The following is a 22,895-nucleotide window of genomic DNA, read 5'->3' as shown; positions in this document are numbered from 1 at the left end:
CTCCCTCTACCATCCTAAAACCCTCTCTCTCTCTCTCTCTCTCTCCATCTTCATCTTCATAATCATAAAAAATGAGGGCTTCAATTTTGGCATTGACCCGATTGAGGTCATCCTCCGCCTCTTCGCAGTCGCACCTCCTCCGCCGATCCTACAGCTCGGATTCGGTGCCGGAGCGGAAGGTGGCCGTGCTCGGCGCCGCCGGCGGAATCGGCCAGCCCCTCTCTCTTCTCATGAAGCTCAACCCTCTCGTCTCCAAGCTCGCCCTCTACGATATCGCCGGCACTCCTGGTGTCGCCGCTGACGTCAGTCACGTCAACACCAGATCTGAGGTCTCTGCCTCCCCTCTCTCCTTCGATCAGCTTTACAGTTTGGTTGAATTTCGGATTTTCCATACATATTTATTTGGGTTTCTGTATGTGATTGGCGACCGCTTTCTAGTCTCTATGTCCTTTACCGCATGATTTTTCCCGAAATCAAACACTTTTTTTTACTAATTTATTCCCGTACCTCGTCTGGGTTTGCCTTGCCTGGTTGAGTGGTTTATGGTGATAGCCATTTCTATTGAATTAGACGTTCAGCCAGTACCGTGATGTTCAGGAATCATATTTTCGTGCTTCACATCCACATGGTGTGAACTACTTCGGTGAAGCATCTCTCCTATTAGCTGGATTTGTTGCATGATGGATAATCCATGATTAATTCTCCATTTTGGATTTCTGATATCTGCAATATTGTTATTTCTACGCAGACAGGGCTATTGGGATAGCTTCATTTCAATTCCTCTTTTCGATACGACTTTGCATTATGATCTGGTGACATCAGCTCATATTTTTTTGCTCAATGATCATAGGTTGCTGGATATGCGGGTGAGGAGCAGCTTGGTAAAGCTTTGGAGGGATCGGATATTGTCATTATTCCGGCTGGTGTGCCAAGGAAGCCTGGGATGACACGCGATGATCTCTTCAACATAAATGCTGGCATTGTCAAGTCCTTGTGTACTGCAATCGCAAAGTACTGCCCGAATGTGAGGATTGTTCATTCCGTCAATGAGAGTCTTGGCAATATGATTTTCCGATCTCCTTGATAAATTGTATGACAATTTAGTATATATGACTATATATCTTTTCTCTTTTGTTTTGCATTGGTCATTCTTATTTGGTTAGTGTTATATGCTTTGTGTATAAAGTGTCCTTTGACCTACCAAGATGCTGTAAAGCAGTGTCATATATGCTATATAGTTAAATATCCTTGGGAATTCTCTGTGACATTTCTTTATTGGAGGTCATGTTCATGTGGTCAGGCACTTGTGAACATGATTAGCAACCCTGTGAACTCAACAGTGCCAATTGCTGCTGAGGTCTTTAAGAAAGCAGGGACCTATGACGAGAAGAAGCTTTTTGGAGTGACAACCCTCGATGTTGTTAGGGCCAAGACTTTCTATGCTGGGAAGGCTAAAGTCCCTGTTGAAGGTACAAGTGTAGAGCTCTTAACAGAAGTCACACTTATTTTTGGTTGCTACTTGCTATTGGCTTTTTCTTAATTTCAAAAGAAATAAACTTATTGATTTTTCTTCGTTAAGTTTCTCAGTTAATCTTTCTTTGTCATATTCTTTGCAGAGGTAAATGTGCCTGTTGTTGGTGGTCATGCGGGCATTACAATCCTCCCTCTGTTTTCTCAAGTACTTGCTTTTCCCTCCTTTCTCTTCATTTTGAAATATAATATAGAGATTTGTCTGCAACACCTTAAGCGGATACATAGGTAATTTGATTACTATTTCTCACTTTATAGGCCGTACCCAAGGCCAATTTGGCGGATGAAGATATCAAGGCGCTTACCAAGCGTACGCAAGATGGAGGGACGGAAGTTGTGGAAGCAAAGGCTGGAAAGGGATCTGCAACATTGTCCATGGCGTAAGTTTTGAATGAGGCCATGAGATGTATTGTCTGTATATCTGGGTCATTTTTTTGCTTACACTAGAATTTTACTGCAAAAACTTAGATGAGGGGTTCCATCAGCCCTGACTATGAGATGAAGGATCTCTCTCTCTCTCTCTCTCTCTCTCTCTCTCTCTCTCTCTCTCCATGTTCATGTGCACAGACGTTGATGTTTTTGGCTGGTGGGTCCACCGCCCCCCGGTCTCATATTTATTTGACAAAATCAAGAAGATTCTGTATCCCTGTATTTTGATTTTTAACTTTGGTGCAGTCTTACAATTCATTTCGGTGGATTCAATTTGCATCTTTTGCAGGTATGCTGGAGCATTATTTGCAGATGCTTGTCTGAAGGGCCTAAATGGTGTCCCTGATGTGGTGGAATGTACCTTTGTGCAGTCTAGTGTCACCGAACTTCCTTTCTTTGCTTCTAAGGTGATTGATTCACTCTGGAAGTTCTTAAAAGAGTATTATTTTATGTCTGAGGGGGTGCTTTCACTTGGCTTGTATGCTTTATTAAGAATATGATTAGGGGCCTGGGATGGTCTGGTTTGTCATCTCTGTCTCGCTATGTGAAGGAGAAAGTCAAGCGTGTTTGTATTCGAAAAAACAAGTGCAGATATGATCTTAACATGACTAAATGGAAAAGGCTGGGTATTGAAACGTGGTCTATGTTGGTTAGTGTAATTATTCGTTAGTGTAATGATTCGTAGCCTCGAACTCTCATACGGACTGTATTTGAGATAAGCCTACTGAAGCTTGATGTTGATGGAGCTTCATATTTAAGCACTAATATACTTTGTATTGCACCCTGAAGTCAGCTAGGCTAGGCTAGTGCACGTAAAATGCTTTCATATGTATGAATATATCCTTTACCTTTTCAGAACCTTATCACTTTTAGCTGATCATTCTAACTTTCATTTCAAGCGTGTTCGGTAAGCTGACTATTTGGTCTTCTTTGTAGGTGAAACTCGGGAAGAATGGCGTGGAGGAAGTTTTGGAGTTGGGTCCTATGTCTGACTATGAGAAGCAAGGGTTGCAAAACCTGATTCCTGAGCTCAAAGCTTCTATTGAGAAGGGGATCAAGTTTGCCAATCAGTAACTGGGGCACGAAAGAGTGATCTCCCCATTTTGTTTGGGAGGCAAGACAGAAATTTTTGCATCATTTGATGGTGTTGCATTCGTTTTTGTGGCCAATGGCACAGGTTGTACTTGAGGAGTAGGTTTCATATGATAATCTTTGAATAATAATTATTGATCTCACACATGGAGGGGAATTGACATTGAGCTCTATTCGACTTAGACAAACTTTCATTGATTGAGGAAATTTGAATTGCTGGCATAGTCATTATATCTTTGAAATTGTATTCATTTGCTGAGGTTTTGGGAGCGTATTCACATCGCAGGAACTCCTGAATGTCTAGGATGCAACATTTATACAGGGATGTTCAGTGTATAATATAGACATGAGCTTTGTAGGTTCGTAGTGAAGTTCCACTTATAGGTTGCGTCCTTTATGCTGAGGTTTATATTTTTCAGTGAAGAGGTCGGCCTTCTCGCCATGGTCAAGTTCCCCAGCTCAGTTGAAGATTACAGACGAAAAGTTCACATTCTTTGTTTTATAGCTTAGATAGAAGAACGATGGTAATTTAAGGGGACTTTTGTAAGATGCAGTAGAAAGGATCAAATGGGCGGGCATCTCATTTCTCAAGATGTAGATAAACGTTAGCGATGGCATCAACGAAAGTCAATCTTGATATTGAAAAGACCTTATTTAAAGATGTTTTTGAGCTTTCTTGGGATGCGACCAGGTTCTTGTGGCAAAAGTATGAAGGATTAACTATTTACCATTTATTTGAATGCCCCTGACTTTCCTTTTGTCTTGACTTCTTTTTGTAGATGTATGGTCCATTAAAAATTCTAGGATCCAAACTTTTGAGTTAGAGTATAGAATATATAAATTATAAAACACAGCCTAGACGGTTCAAACGTCAAAGTACACGAAAGAGTTGACAAAATCCCCTGGCAACCATGTGCCGTTCCTTAAATGTTTTGCAACCTCGAGGAGATCCGGCATCAATGGCCGAAAAAGGGTTGACCTCGGGTTAGATCACGAGTTAAGGCCGTTTTATCAAAAACTGGACAGAAGATACCGCTCTCTTTTTGGATTCCAGGAATGGGCTCGAAACATCAGTCCTCCAAAAACTCATCTTCATCTAAGCTGCTCTGCTTCAGATACCCTGCACTACTTGCTCTTATCTTCACCTCCTTGTTTCTCTTCTTGGTGCCTCTTAGTTGCGGTCCCGAGTCACTCGTCGGTACCAACCATACCCGCTTTAACGGAGACCTTAGAGATGCCAGATTCCCATGGAACCACCTTTGTTTTGGACCGGCTTTCGAGAAGGTTAAGCTTGCCGTCTTCTCCAAGACATGGCCAGTTGACGCTGCCCCCGGTGGCATGGAGCGGCACGCCGAGACTTTATACCGTGCTCTAGCTGCTAGAGGCCACGAGATCCACATATTCACCGTCCCTTCTGATAGAAAATCGCACCACGACATCCACCAAGGGAATCTCCATGTCTATTTTGCGGCCAACGATCACGGTTCAGTCAACTGTTCTTTGGCTTTCGAGATATTCAATCAAGTGAATGCGAACGGACCATTTGATTATGTTCATACTGAGAGCGTCTCGCTCCCCCACTGGCGTGCGAAGATGGTGGCCAACGTGGCCGTGACTTGGCATGGGATATGGTACGAGATCATGCACTCGAAGCTGTTTCAGGAACTTCTGTCGAACCCGGACAGCCTTCTGCCAGGGCCCATGACCGAGCTCCAGGAGGCGATGCCAAGGCTCTTGGACGAGGTACGGTTCTTCCCAAGTTATACACAGCACATATGCATAAGCAACAATGCCGCCGACGTTCTGGTCAAGATCTACCAACTCCCGCAGAGGAAAGTACACGTAATTCTAAATGGGGTCGACGAAACAAAGTTTGCGCATGATCCAGTAGCTGGGGCCCGGTTCAGGCAGAGGCATGGGGTCCCAGGAAATGCAAGCATTGTTATGGGAGTGGCAGGCCGGTTGGTCCGCGACAAGGGACATCCCCTTCTCTACGAGGCCTTTTCGTCCTTCACGAGGCGCCATCCCGGTGTGTTTCTGCTTGTTGCAGGATCAGGTCCTTGGGGAAGAAGATACGCAGAGTTGGGAGCTCCAGTGAAGGTTTTAGGGGCATTGGATCCTTCGGAGCTATCTGAGTTCTATAATGCGCTCGATGTGTTTGTTAACCCCACCTTGAGGCCTCAAGGACTTGATCTGACATTGATTGAAGCAATGCATTGCGGAAAGCCGGTTTTGACGCCGAATTATCCTAGCATCGTTGGGACAGTAGTCGCCAGTGAGGAATTTGGCTACACGTTTTCACCCAATGTTGTGTCACTTCTTGAGGCCTTGGAGTTGGTAGTGCGAGATGGAACGAAGAAGTTGCGGACTAAAGGCAAGGTCTGCGAGCAGCAGGCAGTTTCGCTGTTTACAGCGAGTAAAATGGCGTCTGCTTACGAGCGATTCTTCCTTTGCATGAAAAACTCCCAGTATTGTCAGTATCCTCTTCCTACAGATTGCTAGGACTACTTCTGGCATATTGCAGAAGTAAGCTCTCGGCCATTGAAAATTTATGCAGTGAAGTCTTTATCCTTTATAGTTCATATGGTACTTGAAAATTTCCTACTTACTTTTTCAGTCTCCAGGTGAGTCGCTTCTACTGATGATATCTATAGCTCGGACCTGCCTTCTATGAGAAACGACATATAAATAGTGGTTGTCTAAGCCGAGACTATGCTCTGACCGGAAAAAAAAACAAAAGCAGAGACTATGCAAAACATGCCTTGCTAAGATCTGAAGAATGTCCTGGAAACGTGCAATTTTAACACAATTTTCTGTTTAATTCTGTCGTGATATCAAGATTTTGTGCATTTACTGTATGCAACTTTGGCAATGAAATTGTCCTGGCATGAAGAAAGAATGTGGAGGCATCATTCTGCTTTCTACCAGGAATTTTTCCACAAGCAAGAAGATCAAGTCATAGCCTTTACTGTCCCAATTCCGATTTGTCTATTCAACGAACTGTTTGTTCCCAACTGTTGAGGGCAAGTTGGACTTACACCGATAGCTTTGTAGGAATTCAAAATGGTGAAATGGCTTTCCCAGACCTGAATCGTTAGACCTTTTTCGGAATGTAAGTGCCCTGATGCATTGGCTGCAACAAGGATGATGCAGGATCTAATTTGGAAGGAACAGAAGAACCATATGACTTAATTGACAGGAAGACTACAAAAAACTAACAGAGCAATTTCATTCTTGGAGCAGCATAAAGTATTAACCCGTTGCACTTTTACCAGTGAAATGATTAGTTTGGAAGGATCTCGTCCGGAAAATTCTCTTGCCCACTTAGATATTACAGGACCAAGCTTTAACGGGGTTTCTTGCCAAATGCTAAGTATTATCCTGAATGTTTTAACTCGTCTGACATTGTTCTAGATCAAACTTGAAGGCAAAAAGCATGAACAATAACAAAAGATTCTTCCAACTCCATCGTTGCATTAGTAAAATAATGTGCGTATAATCTCACACAATTTGCACTCACTTCCTTGCACTTCAAAAAGAAATTAACAAGCAGGCGAGGTATTCTTTACAAAGAAGAGAGTTTTTCTTTCTTCTTTGGGTGCTAATAGGAAATACTTCCCCTTTAGGTAGAGAGACGAAGTTTTCGACAAATGATTGCTAGTGATGTTGGGGATCCGGTCCGCCTGGTGATACCCTCTGTGTCTCTGCTCCCATCCTCCTCCGAATGTACTCCAACTTCGAAACACTGTACCCTAACTTATCCAAAATCACTTGGCCATCAGCCTTCTTCTCCATGTTCGAGAAATTAAGTGGAAGCCGGGCCTCTGAGGTCACCATGAGCAACGTTACAAGCAGCAGAAGAAGCAAAATTTGTGCCTTCGCTAAATGAGCCATGGAGGATGAAGACTAGCGGGAATGCCAATGTAAAACAGCAAAGCAAGCAAGCAAACGAAGGCGGTTGCAATCTGCATTAAGCGGCTCGAAGTAATTGCCTGGTAGAACCCAAATTAGCCCTAGAATTTATACAAGAAGCACCAAGATGGGCTTTAATATTTTCAATTCTGCAGAACAATAGAAGACAAGACTCATATTGGAACATCAGCATAAGCAAGAATACCACTTTCTTATGGACCCAAGAGACCGACAATGTTGTCTTCATCCTTACCAAAAAAAAAAAGACAATGTTGTCTTCATTGTAAAAGTTGGATCTTTCTACTTTCCTGAATCAGCACAAAACTGCTAATGCGCAGAGCAAATTGTACTCATTCCGAAGAGAGACAGCTCATTTGAATCGTGTCGTAAATGCTCTGGCCGATTTTCATTCAAATCCAAATACTTGCAGCTGCCAAATGGATCCCGCCTTCTGCTTTCTTTAATCATCAGCACTCAAAAGGTCAGACCCTCGTTGGAGAACGAGATCACCATCCTATTTCTTCTTTTGTTCTGTTGTGACCATAAAGCAAAGGTGAGACTCTCCGGAACAGCACGTTGGAACAGAGAGAAACCTTTCAAACTACAGCCAAGCCATCGTATCCACGATCAATACTTAATGATTTCTCAGGCACCTGAAAAGGTTCTCTGGCCCACAAGAAACTACAAAACAGCCACGCCCATTGTGAGCTTTGCTGACTTGTCCTTTGCCATGTCTATGCTGCTCGTTTTGGACTATCATGCAAAGGCAACTGACTTTCTGTGTCCTGTGCATTACAGGACGAAGGGGCTCAAGACATTCCACTGGCTTCTTCAGTGCAGAAGAAGGAAAAAAGCAAAAGGCGGCACGCGTCGTCAAGAAACGATGAAATTTTGACTAATGTTTGGCTAAAGCTCTAGGTAAAGAAAAGATAAGTATACTATAAATAACAAAACTTTTGTACGACTCTCGATTGAGTACTATAACTTTTTTTTTCCGATCACTTGAGTATTATAACTCCTAAAAAGAAAGTTCATTTGAGTGCCACAACTTCAAGAAAATATTCACACAAGTGCCAAAAATTCGATGTAGCATGGCATTTGTGATGAATGTTTTTTAAGAAGTTATAACACTCAAGTGATCAAAAAAGAAGTTGACACTCAAATGAGCATTGCATATGAGTCATGTCACTCATAGGATCGGGAAAAAAAAATTATAACACTCAAGTGAGTATCGTAGGAAATTTATGACATTGATAATGTCCTTTTTCTTGGTAAAGGAACTTTCCCTAAGCCACACATGATGAAGTACATATGAATTTGATCAAATGTTGCTATTTTACATGGCGAATAACTTGACATGACTTTGGCGAGGCCAGCCCTTTCTCTTGATCAAATGCATGCATGCATGGAAAGCAGATGGATCCCCAACATTCCAATTATCTTTTAACTTTTGCTTTTGCACGTTGACTATGCTTAGATACTGACTATTTCGCACCATCTGTCTAGTACGTATAGACTAGGTGAGAATGTAAGCACCCTCACATAGGATTCGACACAATCAAATCAAAGTAAAATGTCAAGCAAGAAAGAGAAATCGAAACACGAGATTTTATCTTGATTTACTCTTAAACTAGAGCTATGTCCCACAGAAAATTCCACTATAATTAACATTTCCCACTTCTAGTTACATCACTTAATTATAAATGAAAAAGAATACATATAGCAGTAATTATTCATGAATTCAAACCCAAACTAGTAATGAAAAATTATAAGCTCAAACTATAAAAACATTTTGGTATCCAAGGGGTGTCGCCCTCTTGAGACCCCCCTCCCCCCACCATCTCAAGATAGAGCGGGACCCACGCGCCTTCTCCTCAATGAGGAGTATGAATCACACCTCAATAATTACTACTCGAGTTAATAGTATAGCTTTAAAGGAGAAAGAATTTGGCAATTCCTTTTGTAAAACGAAGGCCATTGGCCCCAAAAATACCATAAAAGAAGAATAAAACAGGCCATGATCGGATGATCCCCTTCACTGGAAATTCATGCTTATGCTCGGAAGCTCCAATAACATTTTGGGCTGGTGAGGCCCATTGAGCAGGATGCTGGGAGAGCTCGAGCCCACAGAGCACAAAATGAGTTCGGCAACCGATTTGCGAAATGTGAGGATTGGTCCTTATGGATTTTTCTTGAGAATCCACTTGTATGTCTGGTGCCGCACCACCCGAACCACCATAAAGCCATGCGATTGTCTTTGGCAACACAAATTCTAATGACCCTTTTAAGTCAAAATTAGTATTTCGAAAACGTCTTAACCCAGTGCAAGCCCTATTCAGCATTGGTTTTCAGTATTTTCGGAATGCTACTTCAGTTGTTAAATGAATTTTTTCTTCTAACTTTACCCTCACTAAATTGTCTCAATTTCAATTCTACTCTCACCCTCGCTATATTGTGTAGATCTATCAGCCGGCGAGCCAGATCTAACGTTGGCGCCCTCGCCTTAGGTCGTGCAAACTCGGCGCTCTCACTCCTGTGGGTTACACGACCTCGATGACCTGTAGCCAGCCCTCGGGTGAGCTCATCCAACCTTTATTTTTCTTTTTTCTTCTCTTTTTTTTTATTCAGATTGTATCAAAGTTTGTAGAACAAATTTTTACCAAATATTTTTCTTTGGTGGATGTGTTTACCAAATATTATTTGCATTTCTTGTAGACCTTTTCGTCTAAAGTCCTTTGTACTAATGCAAATCCTTATCCTTAAAAGTACTCTCTCAAATGCACCATAAGTCCATCTTCATTAAGTCAGTTTCGAGTCAAGATTTTCAAGTTTCTTTACTTGATTTGATCGGCCTTACTAATCAAGGCAGAGAAAATTGGTAGGTGAGTCCCTGGTCGGCGGATTATTACATTTCAAGCTTCCTACTTAGCGGGAAAAATTACCAAATTTTTTTTAAATTTATTGCAATTGTGTAAATTTAGTCTTAAATCTTTTTTGAGCCAATTCGGTTTTAAATTTTTGCATTTGTGCCAATTCAGTCATTTCGGTTAATTTTGATCGAAAATTACTAACATGGATTGATCAGCACTTACATAGCAATTTTTTATTAATATTTTGATTTTTTAAAATTTTAAAATTTTATTTTTCCTTTATTTTTTATTTTTCTTCCCCTAGCCGGAGAAGCTTGCCTCCATTAGCCATCGCGCGAGGCCGGACCTTGCTAGATCTAGGCAAGGCTTGTCCTCGCCGGCCCTCGCCTTTGGTTGGTTGGTTGGCTAGAGGAAGAAGAAGAAGAAAAAAAAAAAAAAAAAAAGAGAAAGAAAAGAAAAAATAAATCAAAAAATAAAAAAATAATATAAAATTTGGCCACATCAGCACCAATCACGCCACGTCAGCAATTTCCGACCAAAATCAATCGAAAACACTGAATTGACAAAAAAAAATTTTATGGCTGAATTGGTGCAATAATTATTTGGTCCAATGAGGGTGAGGAGTGGTCACCGGGGCCAGAGGGTCTAGACAATGAGCAACTCTTGACAAACTTCTAGAAGGATGAAGAGAGCAAGAATGAATCAAATTATGCAACGAACAGGGGGAGAGCGATTATGGAATAAAAAAATATATTTATGAGTGTGTGTGCGCGTAAAAACTGGTATTAACTCATGGAGACGTCTTTTGATGAAAAAAAAATACTTAGCTTTGGATTTTCAAAACTAAGCGTGTTCAGGTAGGAGCACTATATGATGAATGACCTTATGGAGACGTCTTTTGATGAAAAAACAATACTTAGCTTTGGATTTTCAAAGCTAAGCGTGTTCGAGTAGGAGCACTATATGATGAATGACCTTATGGGAATGTGCCCAACTATATCTCAAAGGACAAAATCGTGAGACTCGATATGAGATAAGCAAATCGGATAATATTTCAATGAGTCAATCCAGGATGTCATAATCTCAATTACCAATTCATTCTTTATTGAGGAGCAAGAAAGGCACTTGATTAGGATCATTGTCTGTTGTTTGTGCAAAAGCAACAGTAGTCCTCCATGATTCAAATGCCTAGTGGAAAAGTACTCCCACTATTCATAAGTTGGGGCGCAAAACCAAGGGGAACTTAATCTGCATTTTAGTGGAGCGCCAATTGATAATCATTATTAATCTTTATGTATATTGCAGTGGAACCTTTTCTTCGGATTGTTCTATTTGAACCTCAAGTCCTTTTTATTAAAAACAACTGTACTGTATTCCCCGCCAACGTCAAGCTGCAATCGATCATCAACATGATGTAAAGACTTGCCGAGGTGCAGTATGGAATTGACATGAAAATAACTTAAAAGGCGATACAAAGTGCTACTTCTTTCTATAACAAGAAGTAGCCGCATGCATGCAAAGTACTAAATTCATTTGGACCGAGAGAAGAAAGCGCTAAATTCACATCCTAAGCACTCGCCGTAAAGCTCTCCAATCCAATTTCCTTTTCTTCCGGAGAGGAACATCCTAAACCAGGTTCAGTGATGGTGCGGATCAGGCCCTCCGGGCGCGACCCGCTTCGAGTCCGTCTCCTCTTTCTTCTGCATGAAACCCTTCAAGACTTGTTTCGCGCTCTCCATCATTGCGCTGCCTCCATCGTTCGGCAATGCCTTGGGGGTCCTCGCTTCGTTGCGCGAGACCACCAGTAGAAACATCACAAGGCAGAGCCAGAACCTCAGCGAAGCCATTTAAGACCTAGAAAATTCAGTTTCGTCCTCAGATTAATTTGGTGAAGTGATACGCCAAGAACCGGTGCGGGGCTCTATTTATACGGTCATTTCCTCGATACTTTATTCGAGTGGAACGTGTGGATCAGCATCAAACAAGTAAAGGGGTGGCACTTTTCTAGTCAGCGCACCTTCATTTCCTTGCGATTGAAAAGGAAAGAAAGAAACAAAGAAATTCAATGGGAAAACAACGATCGGCAGTTCTAGTTTCTCCTCCAAAACCCTAATTTTCCCCTGGCCTATCTCTAATGCAATCTGACTCCCAAAAGACGATATTGAATTTAAACGCCGACGTCGGTGGGAAAAGGTGGATTTTCGCCGATAGCATACTGACGCCAGGTGGCAACATTCCGCCGCCAATCTCATGAAAGGGGCCCTTCTCCACCAAGTCATACTCGAACTCAAAACCACCTGTTTTTTTTCATCGTTTACTTGAACCGGACGGAACAAATATACCTTTGACCTTTTTGATTGGTGATAGGAGTGAGTGGTTCCAAATTCGTCATAGATTTCAACTTAAAATCTGAAATCTATCTATTGGAACAAGTTCTTCATTATTTAAAACTTGAAATCTACCCGCCATATCCCGAATCCTACTTTGTCACGGGTTTTAGGATTAGTTCTAAAATATCCGAGAACCTGTCACTTTTTTTTATTTTCTCATTTTTAAGTAAGCAAAATGAGAGTGAACGCTATAACCGCTAAGGGAAAGTAGAAGTGAGCAGTTTCATGTTCCATATATATTACATTTAAAACTTGAAATCAACATGTTGGAACAGGTTCCTCATTTTTGGAACCCGTAATCTAAAAATTTATTTGGCTCCAGATTATGCACTCATCATCGGACGCCATAGAACATTATAAGATCGTGTGAAGACATATACCAAGAAAAACACAAAAATTTATTTCAGGATCTAAGTCTAGGTTTCGGGTTCTAGGTAGTGAAATTTAGAACCTACGTGTTGGAACATATTCCTTAATTTTTTAAACCCGAAACTTATTTTGCATACCTTGAAATTTAGAATTGGATCGGTTTCCATAGATTCCGGTTCTTTTCTCAAACCATGCTCACCCCTAGTTAGTGAGTAAATCAGAAACTTTTTTGGGGTTTGAGAGGTTCACACTAACTCGTTCTTGTCTTGTCATATTTTGTCAAATTGGAGTGGTGTGTGCCTAGCCATTCATCCTCATTCAAAACCTCCTTTTCTGCCTCAAGCATGAACAGATTTCGGTCCTAAATCTTTGCTCCGAGATTCTGCCGAGATTCAGAATAGACCCTTTTATTTTTCTCGTTTCAGGAGTATGAATTGATGGCACCGCCGACTTTCTTTGATTTCTTGCTTTTGGTCTTTGCACTTTCTTACCTCAAGCCGCCATCTCTTTTTCCTCCTCTTTTCTCACTTATTTACTTTTAATAATAGCTCTAAATTTTGAGTCTTCATTTTGCGTGCCGCAGGGAAAAAATCCTACAAATGCCATTATTCACTAACACGGCATTGAGATTTGTGGATTGATACACAGAAATCACTCGCTGCAATTCACTATGTAGTTCTTTTCTTCTTCTTTTTTTTTTTTTGTGGGGGTGGTAGTGGTACAAAGAAAATCACTCGCCACTGTTAATAACTGTTCACGTTGAAAAAATAACGTAGTGCATTTATAAGTGGCTAGTAGATATCATCATTAGATTAAGTAAATTTTCGCAAGTGGGTTCCATGACGCAATACATGACATCACACATGTTTATGCCCGCACCGACCCAACATCGGAGCAAGTTTTCAAAAGCACTGTGGCCGAGGCAGTGTAGCTGTAGACAAAACATATTAGAGGAAACGAAAACGACGAGCGTTTTGAAGTTTTTTGATCTTTTTTTTTTATCTTTTTTTGGGACGAAAAGTTTTGAAGTGTTGAGAGTTGAGGGAAAGAAGAACAACTCGGTACGTCAGTAATTTCAGAGGTTCAAGTCGAGTAAATTGCACCTGAATACAGTTGAAACGGCACGCCTTACTCAAAACTCACATCATGTCTGATTCATGCAAAGTGGAGGGACCTGGAACCTTACAGGACAAAGCCAAACCCAGAAAAGAAGAGAGGCCGAAATTTTGGCTCAAATGAATCAAGTCATAAGTGCCACAAAATTTCTCAAAAATTTTATTGCGAAAGCGCAATCAAGACCTAAGACTTTCTAAAACTACAATCAAGCCTCTTCATTAACTACGTCAAATTTGGCTAATGAAAATTGCCTACGGGATATTGTCTCTTTGATTACTTTTCCTCTCGTGCTTGGCCGTTAGTGTTAACTAAGTTAGGCAGTCATGGCCCGAAACACATTGTTTTCCTAATTTTTTTCCTGAACCTCAATTAAATTAGATTAGAGAGCAAAATCCTATAAAAAGGGAAAAAAATAAAAATAAAAATAAAAAGAATGGACGGAAAAGGACATGTCGTGAACGACTTGAAGGTGGCGGAGTTGCTGCTCCAAAGTCATCGACCAGGGCTAGCGACCCTCGCCTCCTCGCGCGATGCTGGCAGGCCCTCCGCTAGGTCTAGTCACTGGTCTGGGCGAACCTTCAGGTGGTGGATGCTCTTTGGGAAGATGGCGAGCGAAGTCAATGGCGGGGGCAAACAGGAAATGCATTGTCACGCACGTGTTGGCGACTGCTTCGCTGGTCTATGACGTGTTCACTTGGATTGACAGCGGCAAATGATGGTCTCCCCTGTTTTTCCTTCTTTAGTTCACGATCTTTCCTTTTTTTCGGTTTTCAAACTCAAATCAGGTGCTTTGGGTTGGTCTTCAAATTAGGAACTTTGATGCTGCTGGTCGCTACCCATCTGGTTCACGATCTTCCCTTCCCTTTGGTCTTTATTCAGCGTTCAAGCTTAAATAGTACACTTAAAAACTTATTGCACTTGTGAGTTGGAGCCTGTCACTAGGCGAGCATCACCACCCTCACATGCCCAGCAAGGATCGCCAGCCCTCATCGGCACAGTAGGGGACGGGGACGCCACCCTATAGCCCAAGCCTCTTTCTCAATCAATTCATTCTTAAAATGTTTAGCCATTTCACCTTTTTGTTTTAAGTTTTCAGCCTCTTTTTATTTTTTAATTTTGCAGGCTTCTTTGTGGCGTATCTTTTAATTTTTCAGGCTTCTTGTGATGAGACACCACATCGACACCGTCCCTCTTCACAAAACTAATCAAGACACCATGTCAACATTTTCCATTCGCCAAATAGAACAAAATTAACAGAAAGATTTTATTGCACCAATTTGATCAGTTTTAAGAATCGGTTGCACTTTTTTAAAGTTTCATGACTTGATTATAATTTCTCAATAAATTTTAAAATTTCTAGTGCACTTGCACTCAATTTCAATGGATACACATGTTGATAACTGAGGGTTTTGAATTTGCATCAACCATCAAGTTGACTGCTAAAGTAGCCTATAGGAGGGTCGACAGCTCACCAAAAAACAATTCATAGTGATCTAATGATGACCATGGTGTGGCTCGGTAGGTCACTCTCACACTGATCCAGTTGACCATGCCCTGACTCATTTATAAAACATTTGACTTCATCAACCAAACTAGAAATTCATAGCTAGTGCTTCAAGATAAAGCACTTTGACACTGCAAACACGATCCCTAGTCTTTTCAAAGCAAGAAATGCCAAAAAAGTAATGCGACAGACCCGCAAAATAAACTAAGAGTACTGTCCACTAAACCAAAAGGTTCATTTATCTTCACATAATAGGATGGGGTTCCTTAAAATATCCATGAGTAATGTCCACCTCCTTCTCGGTGTTGAGTGCCATTTGAATAAGAATTTGGCAAGTCAGCTTTCCATGTTCATCCAGTCAAATGCAGCCGAATAAAGAATTTGCACTTTTGGATATAATGCATCAAAGTTCTGTTCTTTTTTACAAGTTCATCATTCTTTACAATATCGTCATGAGGACTTCATATGGTTTCCAGCATATAGAAAGAAAGACCTTACATTATCGTCTAGACAACAGCTCGAGAGACGAAACTTCCCATAAGACATTCATAAAGACTGGATATCGTCAGTATTACGGCCGCATATCACATCTTAATAGATGAATTGACGATAGGTACAACAGATAGAGTACTTACATTCTTGGATCGAGTATGTGTACTTCGATGAGGCACGCCGGGGAGCAATTCTCACTCCGATAAGGCAGAAGATACTGATAATTTCAGACGATGAGAGTTGAAGTATCCCTGCTCTGCCACAATTCAACCACTCATTCTCAGTACATCCACTGAAGTGGTGATATGATGTTAGTCTATCCACCAGTGGAACAAAACTCCAGTGGCCATGACTATCAGTTTTCATGATAGTATTTAGCAATGAAAAATATTACTTGAATTGAGAAATGTACGTGGGTAATCAGAAAAAACTGTACTATGATGGTCACAGAGCACGAATAGAATGAAAAAAGACCAAAAATGGAGACGGCTATACTGGGAAATGGCTGCCACATCCATCAGTAACTACCTCTCCCTAATCTTAGACTCCTCAATACAATATGCTGCAGAAGTTTAGTTAATGTAATATTTTCTATGTACACAGAAAAACTAATGGGTAAACATGAAAAGGCAAAATGCTGCATAATATTCAGTTAGCACAAAGAGCTTGTAACCATTTGAGGCAACTGTCTACTTACTCATAAATCTGACATGGTGTCTAATCGGGTAGAAGCGGTAATCTGCTGATGTTGTAAGCGGAGCCATTGGTGATCCCAGAGTCATCAAACCCATCAACTAACTCATTGTCTGTAGAATCTATGTCTTCGTAGCTTCCACCGTCATATGGAAGAATATGCACACGTATATCCGGCTCTTTACCTACTGTTTCTGATTGCAGTTGGTATTTTCTTATGAGGTCCATCTGAAGAGACATTATGGAAGATGATCTTGGAAGTAACTCCACAGGTTCTCCTTTTGGAATGACAACCTGTTCAATGGCCACTCTTGCCTCCTGGAACAGCAATCCATGAAGAAAATTAAAAACAATTGTTCAGGTGCCATCCTACAACTTTTTAAGCCTCAACAATGACCAAAAGATCAACAAATTCAATTTCATTCCATGCCTCGTGCAATAGGGCACTCTGTATTTTTCTTGAATGCCTGATAATAATAGAAGAGTTGCCCAGCAAGCATGGAAGTTCCTGGAATTTTGGGTGGAAATGGTTTCTGTTTTTCGATGCTATTTCATTTGGTTGGAGGTTGTCCTGAGCCAGGCCAACTTCAGAGTTCCAGAACCTGTATGCCCCATTAATGTTCCATTCCCCACCGCTCAGAAATTACAATGATGTAGTATATTATGATGGATCTGCACGCCCTTGAGGAATGAAGCATATTATTATCACAAACATGATGTAGGATTTTGCAATGACAATGCTTTCATATAGCAAGTGCCAGTCACCTCAAAATCCTACATCATGTTTGTGGTAATAATGTACTTCATTCCTCAAGAGCATGCAGATCCATCAACAGGCATGACATCATAAGGTTGATCCCACTTTTTATTTACACTCTAGTTAAAATTGCTTTAAAATATACTGAAATAAGAATAAATAGTCACCTCTAGGGCATCAGTTTTCTCCGACAACTTTGATGTGTCTTCTACTTCAGTATCCTTTGAACCGTCACAATCCCTCAATAAGGCCCTCACAGCGTTTGTTATTTGAACCAGTGAATTTGTCTGGTTGGAAGTAATACAAAATTCTGTGACTAATATTGAACTGTGAAGAATTCCTGTCAAATAAAGAAATTGCAGACAATAACCTTTGTGACATAAATGGGAATTCCATGGGATCTAGCAGCAGCTTGAATTCCTGGATTTTTTTTAGCTTGGAGTGCAATGCAAGTAATGCATGTGCCTGGCTGATGTTATCAGTTAATCGGATAACATCTTCACCCAAATTCAGCTGTTTAATCACTTGCATTATGCTCGCTTCCAGGATCTACAATAAGTGCTCACTCTGTAAGCTATGTAGAAAGAAATTTCAAATGGAACGTGATTTCTATCTCAACAACATGATCAAACCTGTTGAATAGCAGCAGTATTAGCTGGAAGAGATCAGTAGAACAAACAGAACATCACCAGATGCCATGATGTTGTCATCAAATTGTGTACAATTTGTTATTTGCTAAAGCAAGATGGTACTTTATTAGAAGAAAAATGACAATTTACATTCACGTTTAATATATTATGCCAGGATCTAAATAGTGCAATTAAAAGATTCTATCTCAACAACAGATCAAATCTGTTGAATAGCAGCAGTATTAGCGGAAGAGATCAGTAGAACAAACAGAACATCACCAGATGCCACGATGTTGTAATCAAATTGTGTACAATTTGTTATTTGCTAAAGCAAGATGGTACTTTATTAGAAGAAAAATGACAATTTACGATTCTCTAACTAGGATACTTTATTTCTAGAAAGAGAAGGCAGACAAAAAATTCAAGAAGGTCATCCCTTATATTGTAGAAGCAAATTGTGTTTTTATTTAGAAGAACACTTGTGGGCATGGTCGGGCACCTTCCAAGCCTACTCAGATGAAAAAGGATTGTCTTTAAGAATCCACGAAATTCTGTTAAATGGAAAAAAGAAGAAGGATTACTGAGCATCTCATGGCGCAACAGTAAATCTTTATGTACAATAGCACCTGAACAGACATAGAATCACATGACTACTAGTTACAAGAGGTTCACCACGAAGGACAGAATACCCAAGCAATCAGCTTCAAATTTTTAAAGTGTGAGAGGTAATACCTATTTAGTTCATGACCTCAATGAGATGAATTATTTATGTGCCTAAAAGCCGCATCTGCTTACCCCATAATTATACAAGAGAAGACGAGCCCCATCTTCACTGAAACTCTCCCTGTTTGGAGGCAACTCAGGAGAATATTCACTATAGCCAGCACTTTCACTAGCCCTATCTGGAACATGAATAAAGCTAGCATCATCATTATCACTCAGGGAAGAGTACGTGAAAGGTTCAGTCCCCGCATTTCCTTTCGTATCCTTGGCCCCCATCTTGCGAACTTCAAATTTAGGTGGCCGCCCTATGCCAACATCAGAGCAATCACCATGCAATAATGGCAGATTGGGTAAAAGTTCCCATAGGTATAAAACCATTGGCCAAAAGCAACAACTATAATAAGTCAAATCTAATTGGGAAGTTCACCTGACAAAACAGCATCCACTGTTGCCTCTAAGCTACGATGAACTCGCAACTCAGTTTTTGAGATGATCTCAACACCACAACTAAACGTTGATGGTCCTTTCCTTTCAAGCACAGTCTTTTGGACACCCCTCCGGCTGGCTTCCTCATCCCCTAGAGTGACACTCTACAAAAACCAAACATAGTTTCTTGGAATTGGGAAAATCAATGCCCAGAGAAGTTCCTGTGGGCGACCGCACATTGTTTTGTGAAGTAAAGCAACAAGTAATAAACATTGGTGAGACACCATCACACTAAGAAGACCTAAGTACTGGTTTTTCCCCTCATTAAACCAGTTAGTAAGGTACAGATACCAATGTAATCAAGGAGATATTGACAAATTGTGACTGACATTATAAGTCTCCAACCTGAATTCCTCCTACAAGCATCTCTAGCGCAGGATTCATTATCAAATTCTCTATGGTTACTCCATGGGCAGTTGCAACTAGCTGAATCCCACGTTGGGCAATCGTGCTTGCAGCCATTGCTTCAAGCTTTGTGCTAATCTCATCTATTACAATTACTTGTGGCATATGATTTTCCACTGCTTCAATTAACACCTATATAAGAAGAAGAAGAAGAAGTCAATTAGAGCAAGAATTGTCATTCCTATATCTCCATTTGGAACCATACGCAGTACTTATTGGTTGTAAAAAGAGGAACTAGGTTCAACTCGTAACTTGCAAGAGCATCTCTTGGAGAAGTTCTAAAATGAAGTAACAACAAGTAATCTAGATATTAAATAGTGGCTCCCACCTTATGTTGCATGTCAGAGTTGGGAACTTGCATTCGCCGAGCATTGCCTATTCCTTCATGAGGTATGTCACCATCCCCACCTATCTCGTTGGAAGTGTCAACAATCATGACACGTTTTCCATAATCATTCGCAAGCATTCTAGCTATTTCCCTGGATAAAGTAAAACCATTGCCAGTCTACTTGAATGAGCTCACTTGTCAACAGAGGACTTCATCATGTTGTGGACGAAATTGAAGCAACATAATGCAGTAAATAAATCATTCCTTTTGACCCAAATGGCACAATTCTTTGTCTATAATACAGACAAACTGAGAAAGTAGATTGCTTATGATTTTCTACAAGAATTTCCAATGGACCCAAAGATAGTGAAAGTCAAGTTGATCATCTTAAAATATGAAGACCAGAAAGCTCATAGATAATCCATCTTCCTAAATAACTCTTTCCACCAACAATTCACCATGAGGATTGAATGCAAAAGTTGATTCATAGTAAAGCAACAGTCAGTTGCATTTGCTAACGTTATGTTAGTAACAATTGGTAGCATTTTCCAGAGTTATCTTAGCTGTGAGCCAACTAAATGAAAAGTCAAAGCAACAACAGTTTGTTTTCGTAACCAAGTCAACTCAAAGAAGATAGCAATAAACATTGAAAGTATCTGCAACATGATGATTAGCTATTGGAAGGTTCAGATCGACTAATTCCAGCCACAGTAAATTGGCTTCATAAGCGTGTTTGCAATTAAATCAGATGCATATTCCTCATTTGAAACTTTTAAAGTGAAAGAACATGAGTCCTAGTTATGGAGTAAATCAATAAACTGCAACAAGGACTGTAATCAACAACCTGATAATGGTAGTTTTCCCCACCCCTGGTGGCCCAATAAGCAACAGAGAAGCCCCGGTTTGAACCAAATCCCGCAGCAGAGGAGCGCTTCCTGATATTGCTCGCCCAACACGGCAAGTTAGTCCAATAATTGTTCCCTTCCGATTCCTAATACCACTAATGCGATGTAATGTTCGACTGATGCCTGCTCGATTGTCTACAGCAAAGTCTCCCACCTATCATATGAATCCATTAGTAAGTATCAAGTGTATCATGAGTCCACTTTGAAATCAATTTAAAGACAGAGATAAAGCCACTCTTGGAAATGTTAAGTGTATCCAAGTCATCGTGATTGATACCAGAGACAACATGCAGGAAATCGAGTGACCAAGAATTCTTGAACCAGAGAAACAAGTCATAAATCAAATTAAGCGTGCACAGGGCAACAATCAGTCAAGTAAGCAGATGGTGGGCCAATATTTTCCTACAACCCCTGAGACATTGCTTATTAGATTATGTGAAATCTCATTAACAAAGCTAAAGCTCAAACGCCCTTCCAATTTTGCCATGTTTATTGGTAATCCAGTTTGCTTATAATTTCCCCTTTCCGGGCTCTACTCTGTTTATATCCTCATGAGGATCAACTGATATTTTTCCGCACCAGTTAACATTAATTGACGCCTTATTACCGGGCATAGCGCGCAGCGCTAGCTAATCATGCGACAGACAATCATCCAATATCAGTTTCCGTCAACTAAACCCCAAAGTTTTATAAAGCTCGCCTGAGACGTGGCACGCTCGAGATCCTCGTGCGTCACCGGGAGCTCCGACAGCACGAAATCGCCCGACGGAAACCGGGCCAACGGCTTCCGTCCCAAGTCCATGACCACCTCGATCAACTGATTCCGCTCCGGATGCTCGCTAACTCTCCGCCGCATCTCCTCGGGCAGGAGGGCCAAGAGGCGGCCCAGCTCGACATCCAAATCATCCTCCGGCGAGCTCGGACTCGGAGAACCCGCGGCGAATCTCCGGCGCCCAGGAGATTTCAGGGCGAGATCGTGGCGGCGAAATGGACGGGGCGAGAAACGGAAGGGAGATGAGAGCGGCGGAGGCGGAGGCGGCGGCCGGAGCGCCGACGTATGGGGGGCGAGCTTGATGGGCAGGCGAAGTCGAAAGTGTGAGATTGGAGTACAGCGCATCGGTTTTTGGCGGGAAATCGGGCTGACAGGAAGTTCTTGGGTAGCGGATGGTGGGAATGCGTGAAGCGAAGAAGCTCGCGCGCTGCTTCGATTTTCATCCACTGTCCGGAGAGAAGGGGAGAGAGCCAAGTAGGCAAACAAGTGGCAGCAGAATTCTCAGGTTTTGAAGAAATAAATCGCCAAATAAGGGGCTAAAATACGTCAACGTATTGTATTTTCCCGGATAAAAATACAACTAGTACCTACTTTAAACGATTAGTAATAACATCAATAGAAAGTTTAGTAAATTGCTTTTGACGTTGCAATGGTATGGAAAACTCGAAAGAGTTACCTGGCATGATAGAAATTTGCCTATGGTCTATTGATAGTGAGGTGAGAGTTCAAAGTTTTCAATAAATGGGTAGTGACGACCTTTTGCTTAATTAAGTGTTAATAATTATGAGATAGTATAGTTAAAGGTTGCTTTGAGCGATGACTACGTTTGGCCTCCTCGGCCTCTAGCAAAGCTCACCCTTGTCGGTCATTGGCGAAGGCAAGCCTCACCCCGCCCGGTGGCGGTGAGATTGAGCCTTGCCCAACCAAGGCAATGATGGCCTCACCATTGCTCGGTATTTGTGTCAATTGAGTCTATCCGATCTACTTTAGTGTGAAAATAACCACGTGGACGCCGGCCGCACATAGCACAACTAGCGCCGACGTAGACATTTTTAGTACTTTTTTAAAGTTGGATTTTTAGTTATCTTTAGTTATTTATTTTTTATTTTTTTTCTCTTTCACTTTGGCCGACAACCCTTGCTCGCCGCTTACAAAGGCTACCTCTCCCGTGGCAAGCGGGGGCAAGATGGCCCTAGGCAAGGGCCTTCGCAGCCTAGCATGTGGCTGTTGAGACCTTATCCAAATTTGGCAAGGCCCGACCTTGCTCACTGACGGCGAGGTAGCACCTCAACCTCACTAGTGGCCGAGCGGGGCGAGTTCAACTAGAGGCGGGAGGTTCGACGACGGGTTAGAGGAGGAAAAAGGAAAGGAAAAAAAGAGAGAAAAAAAATAAAAATTTGAAGAAATATTGCACTAGTATTAAAAATTGTCGTGTTAGCCCCGATAGCATCACGTCGGTGATTTTCGGTCAAAATTGATAAGATAAATTGAAT

General features: G+C 41.3%; 4 protein-coding genes across 4 annotated transcripts; 2 read left to right on the top strand and 2 right to left on the bottom strand.

The window, feature by feature from the left end:
- Nucleotides 1-3,310, top strand: LOC115737362 (malate dehydrogenase, mitochondrial). The gene is made up of 7 exons (XM_030669445.2): nt 1-329; nt 851-1,024; nt 1,301-1,469; nt 1,617-1,678; nt 1,789-1,910; nt 2,249-2,366; nt 2,896-3,310. Exons 1-7 carry the CDS (start codon nt 72-74, stop codon nt 3,031-3,033), a joined length of 1,041 nt encoding a protein of 346 aa, XP_030525305.1. The 5' UTR covers nt 1-71; the 3' UTR covers nt 3,034-3,310.
- A 597-nt stretch (nt 3,311-3,907) lies between these two features.
- Nucleotides 3,908-5,553, top strand: LOC115737452. Its single transcript, XM_030669568.2, has one exon. It carries the CDS (start codon nt 4,108-4,110, stop codon nt 5,551-5,553), a length of 1,446 nt encoding a protein of 481 aa, XP_030525428.2. The 5' UTR covers nt 3,908-4,107.
- A 5,881-nt stretch (nt 5,554-11,434) lies between these two features.
- LOC115737364 (CLAVATA3/ESR (CLE)-related protein 1) lies at nt 11,435-11,721 on the bottom strand. Its single transcript, XM_030669448.2, has one exon. The coding sequence runs from the start codon at nt 11,678-11,680 to the stop codon at nt 11,471-11,473; it is 210 nt and encodes a 69-aa protein (XP_030525308.1). The 5' UTR covers nt 11,681-11,721; the 3' UTR covers nt 11,435-11,470.
- A 4,441-nt stretch (nt 11,722-16,162) lies between these two features.
- LOC115737451 (protein SEEDLING PLASTID DEVELOPMENT 1) lies at nt 16,163-21,894 on the bottom strand. The gene is given in 10 exon segments (XM_048273825.1): nt 16,163-16,715; nt 17,322-17,441; nt 17,525-17,589; nt 17,592-17,703; nt 18,579-18,811; nt 18,934-19,096; nt 19,338-19,529; nt 19,726-19,876; nt 20,570-20,784; nt 21,331-21,894. Coding segments are annotated over 10 exon segments (1,962 nt in total). The 5' UTR covers nt 21,748-21,894; the 3' UTR covers nt 16,163-16,421.
- Nucleotides 21,895-22,895: the final 1,001 nt, after the last annotated feature.

Source organism: Rhodamnia argentea, chromosome 2 (assembly GCF_020921035.1).
Source record: "Rhodamnia argentea isolate NSW1041297 chromosome 2, ASM2092103v1, whole genome shotgun sequence".
Classification (NCBI taxonomy): Eukaryota; Viridiplantae; Streptophyta; class Magnoliopsida; order Myrtales; family Myrtaceae; genus Rhodamnia; species Rhodamnia argentea.
This window is presented reverse-complemented; position numbering and strand designations above follow the sequence as displayed.

Excerpts from the sequence above, each read along its gene's own strand:
- LOC115737362 (XM_030669445.2), top strand. The coding sequence starts at position 72 with ATGAGGGCTTCAATTTTGGCATTGACCCGATTGAGGTCATCCTCCGCC. Across the intron at positions 330-850 it reads ACGTCAACACCAGATCTGAG|GTTGCTGGATATGCGGGTGA; the intron begins GTCTCTGCCTCC and ends CAATGATCATAG. Across the intron at positions 1,679-1,788 it reads TCCTCCCTCTGTTTTCTCAA|GCCGTACCCAAGGCCAATTT; the intron begins GTACTTGCTTTT and ends CTCACTTTATAG.
- LOC115737452 (XM_030669568.2), top strand. The coding sequence starts at position 4,108 with ATGGGCTCGAAACATCAGTCCTCCAAAAACTCATCTTCATCTAAGCTG.
- LOC115737364 (XM_030669448.2), bottom strand. The coding sequence starts at position 11,680 with ATGGCTTCGCTGAGGTTCTGGCTCTGCCTTGTGATGTTTCTACTGGTG.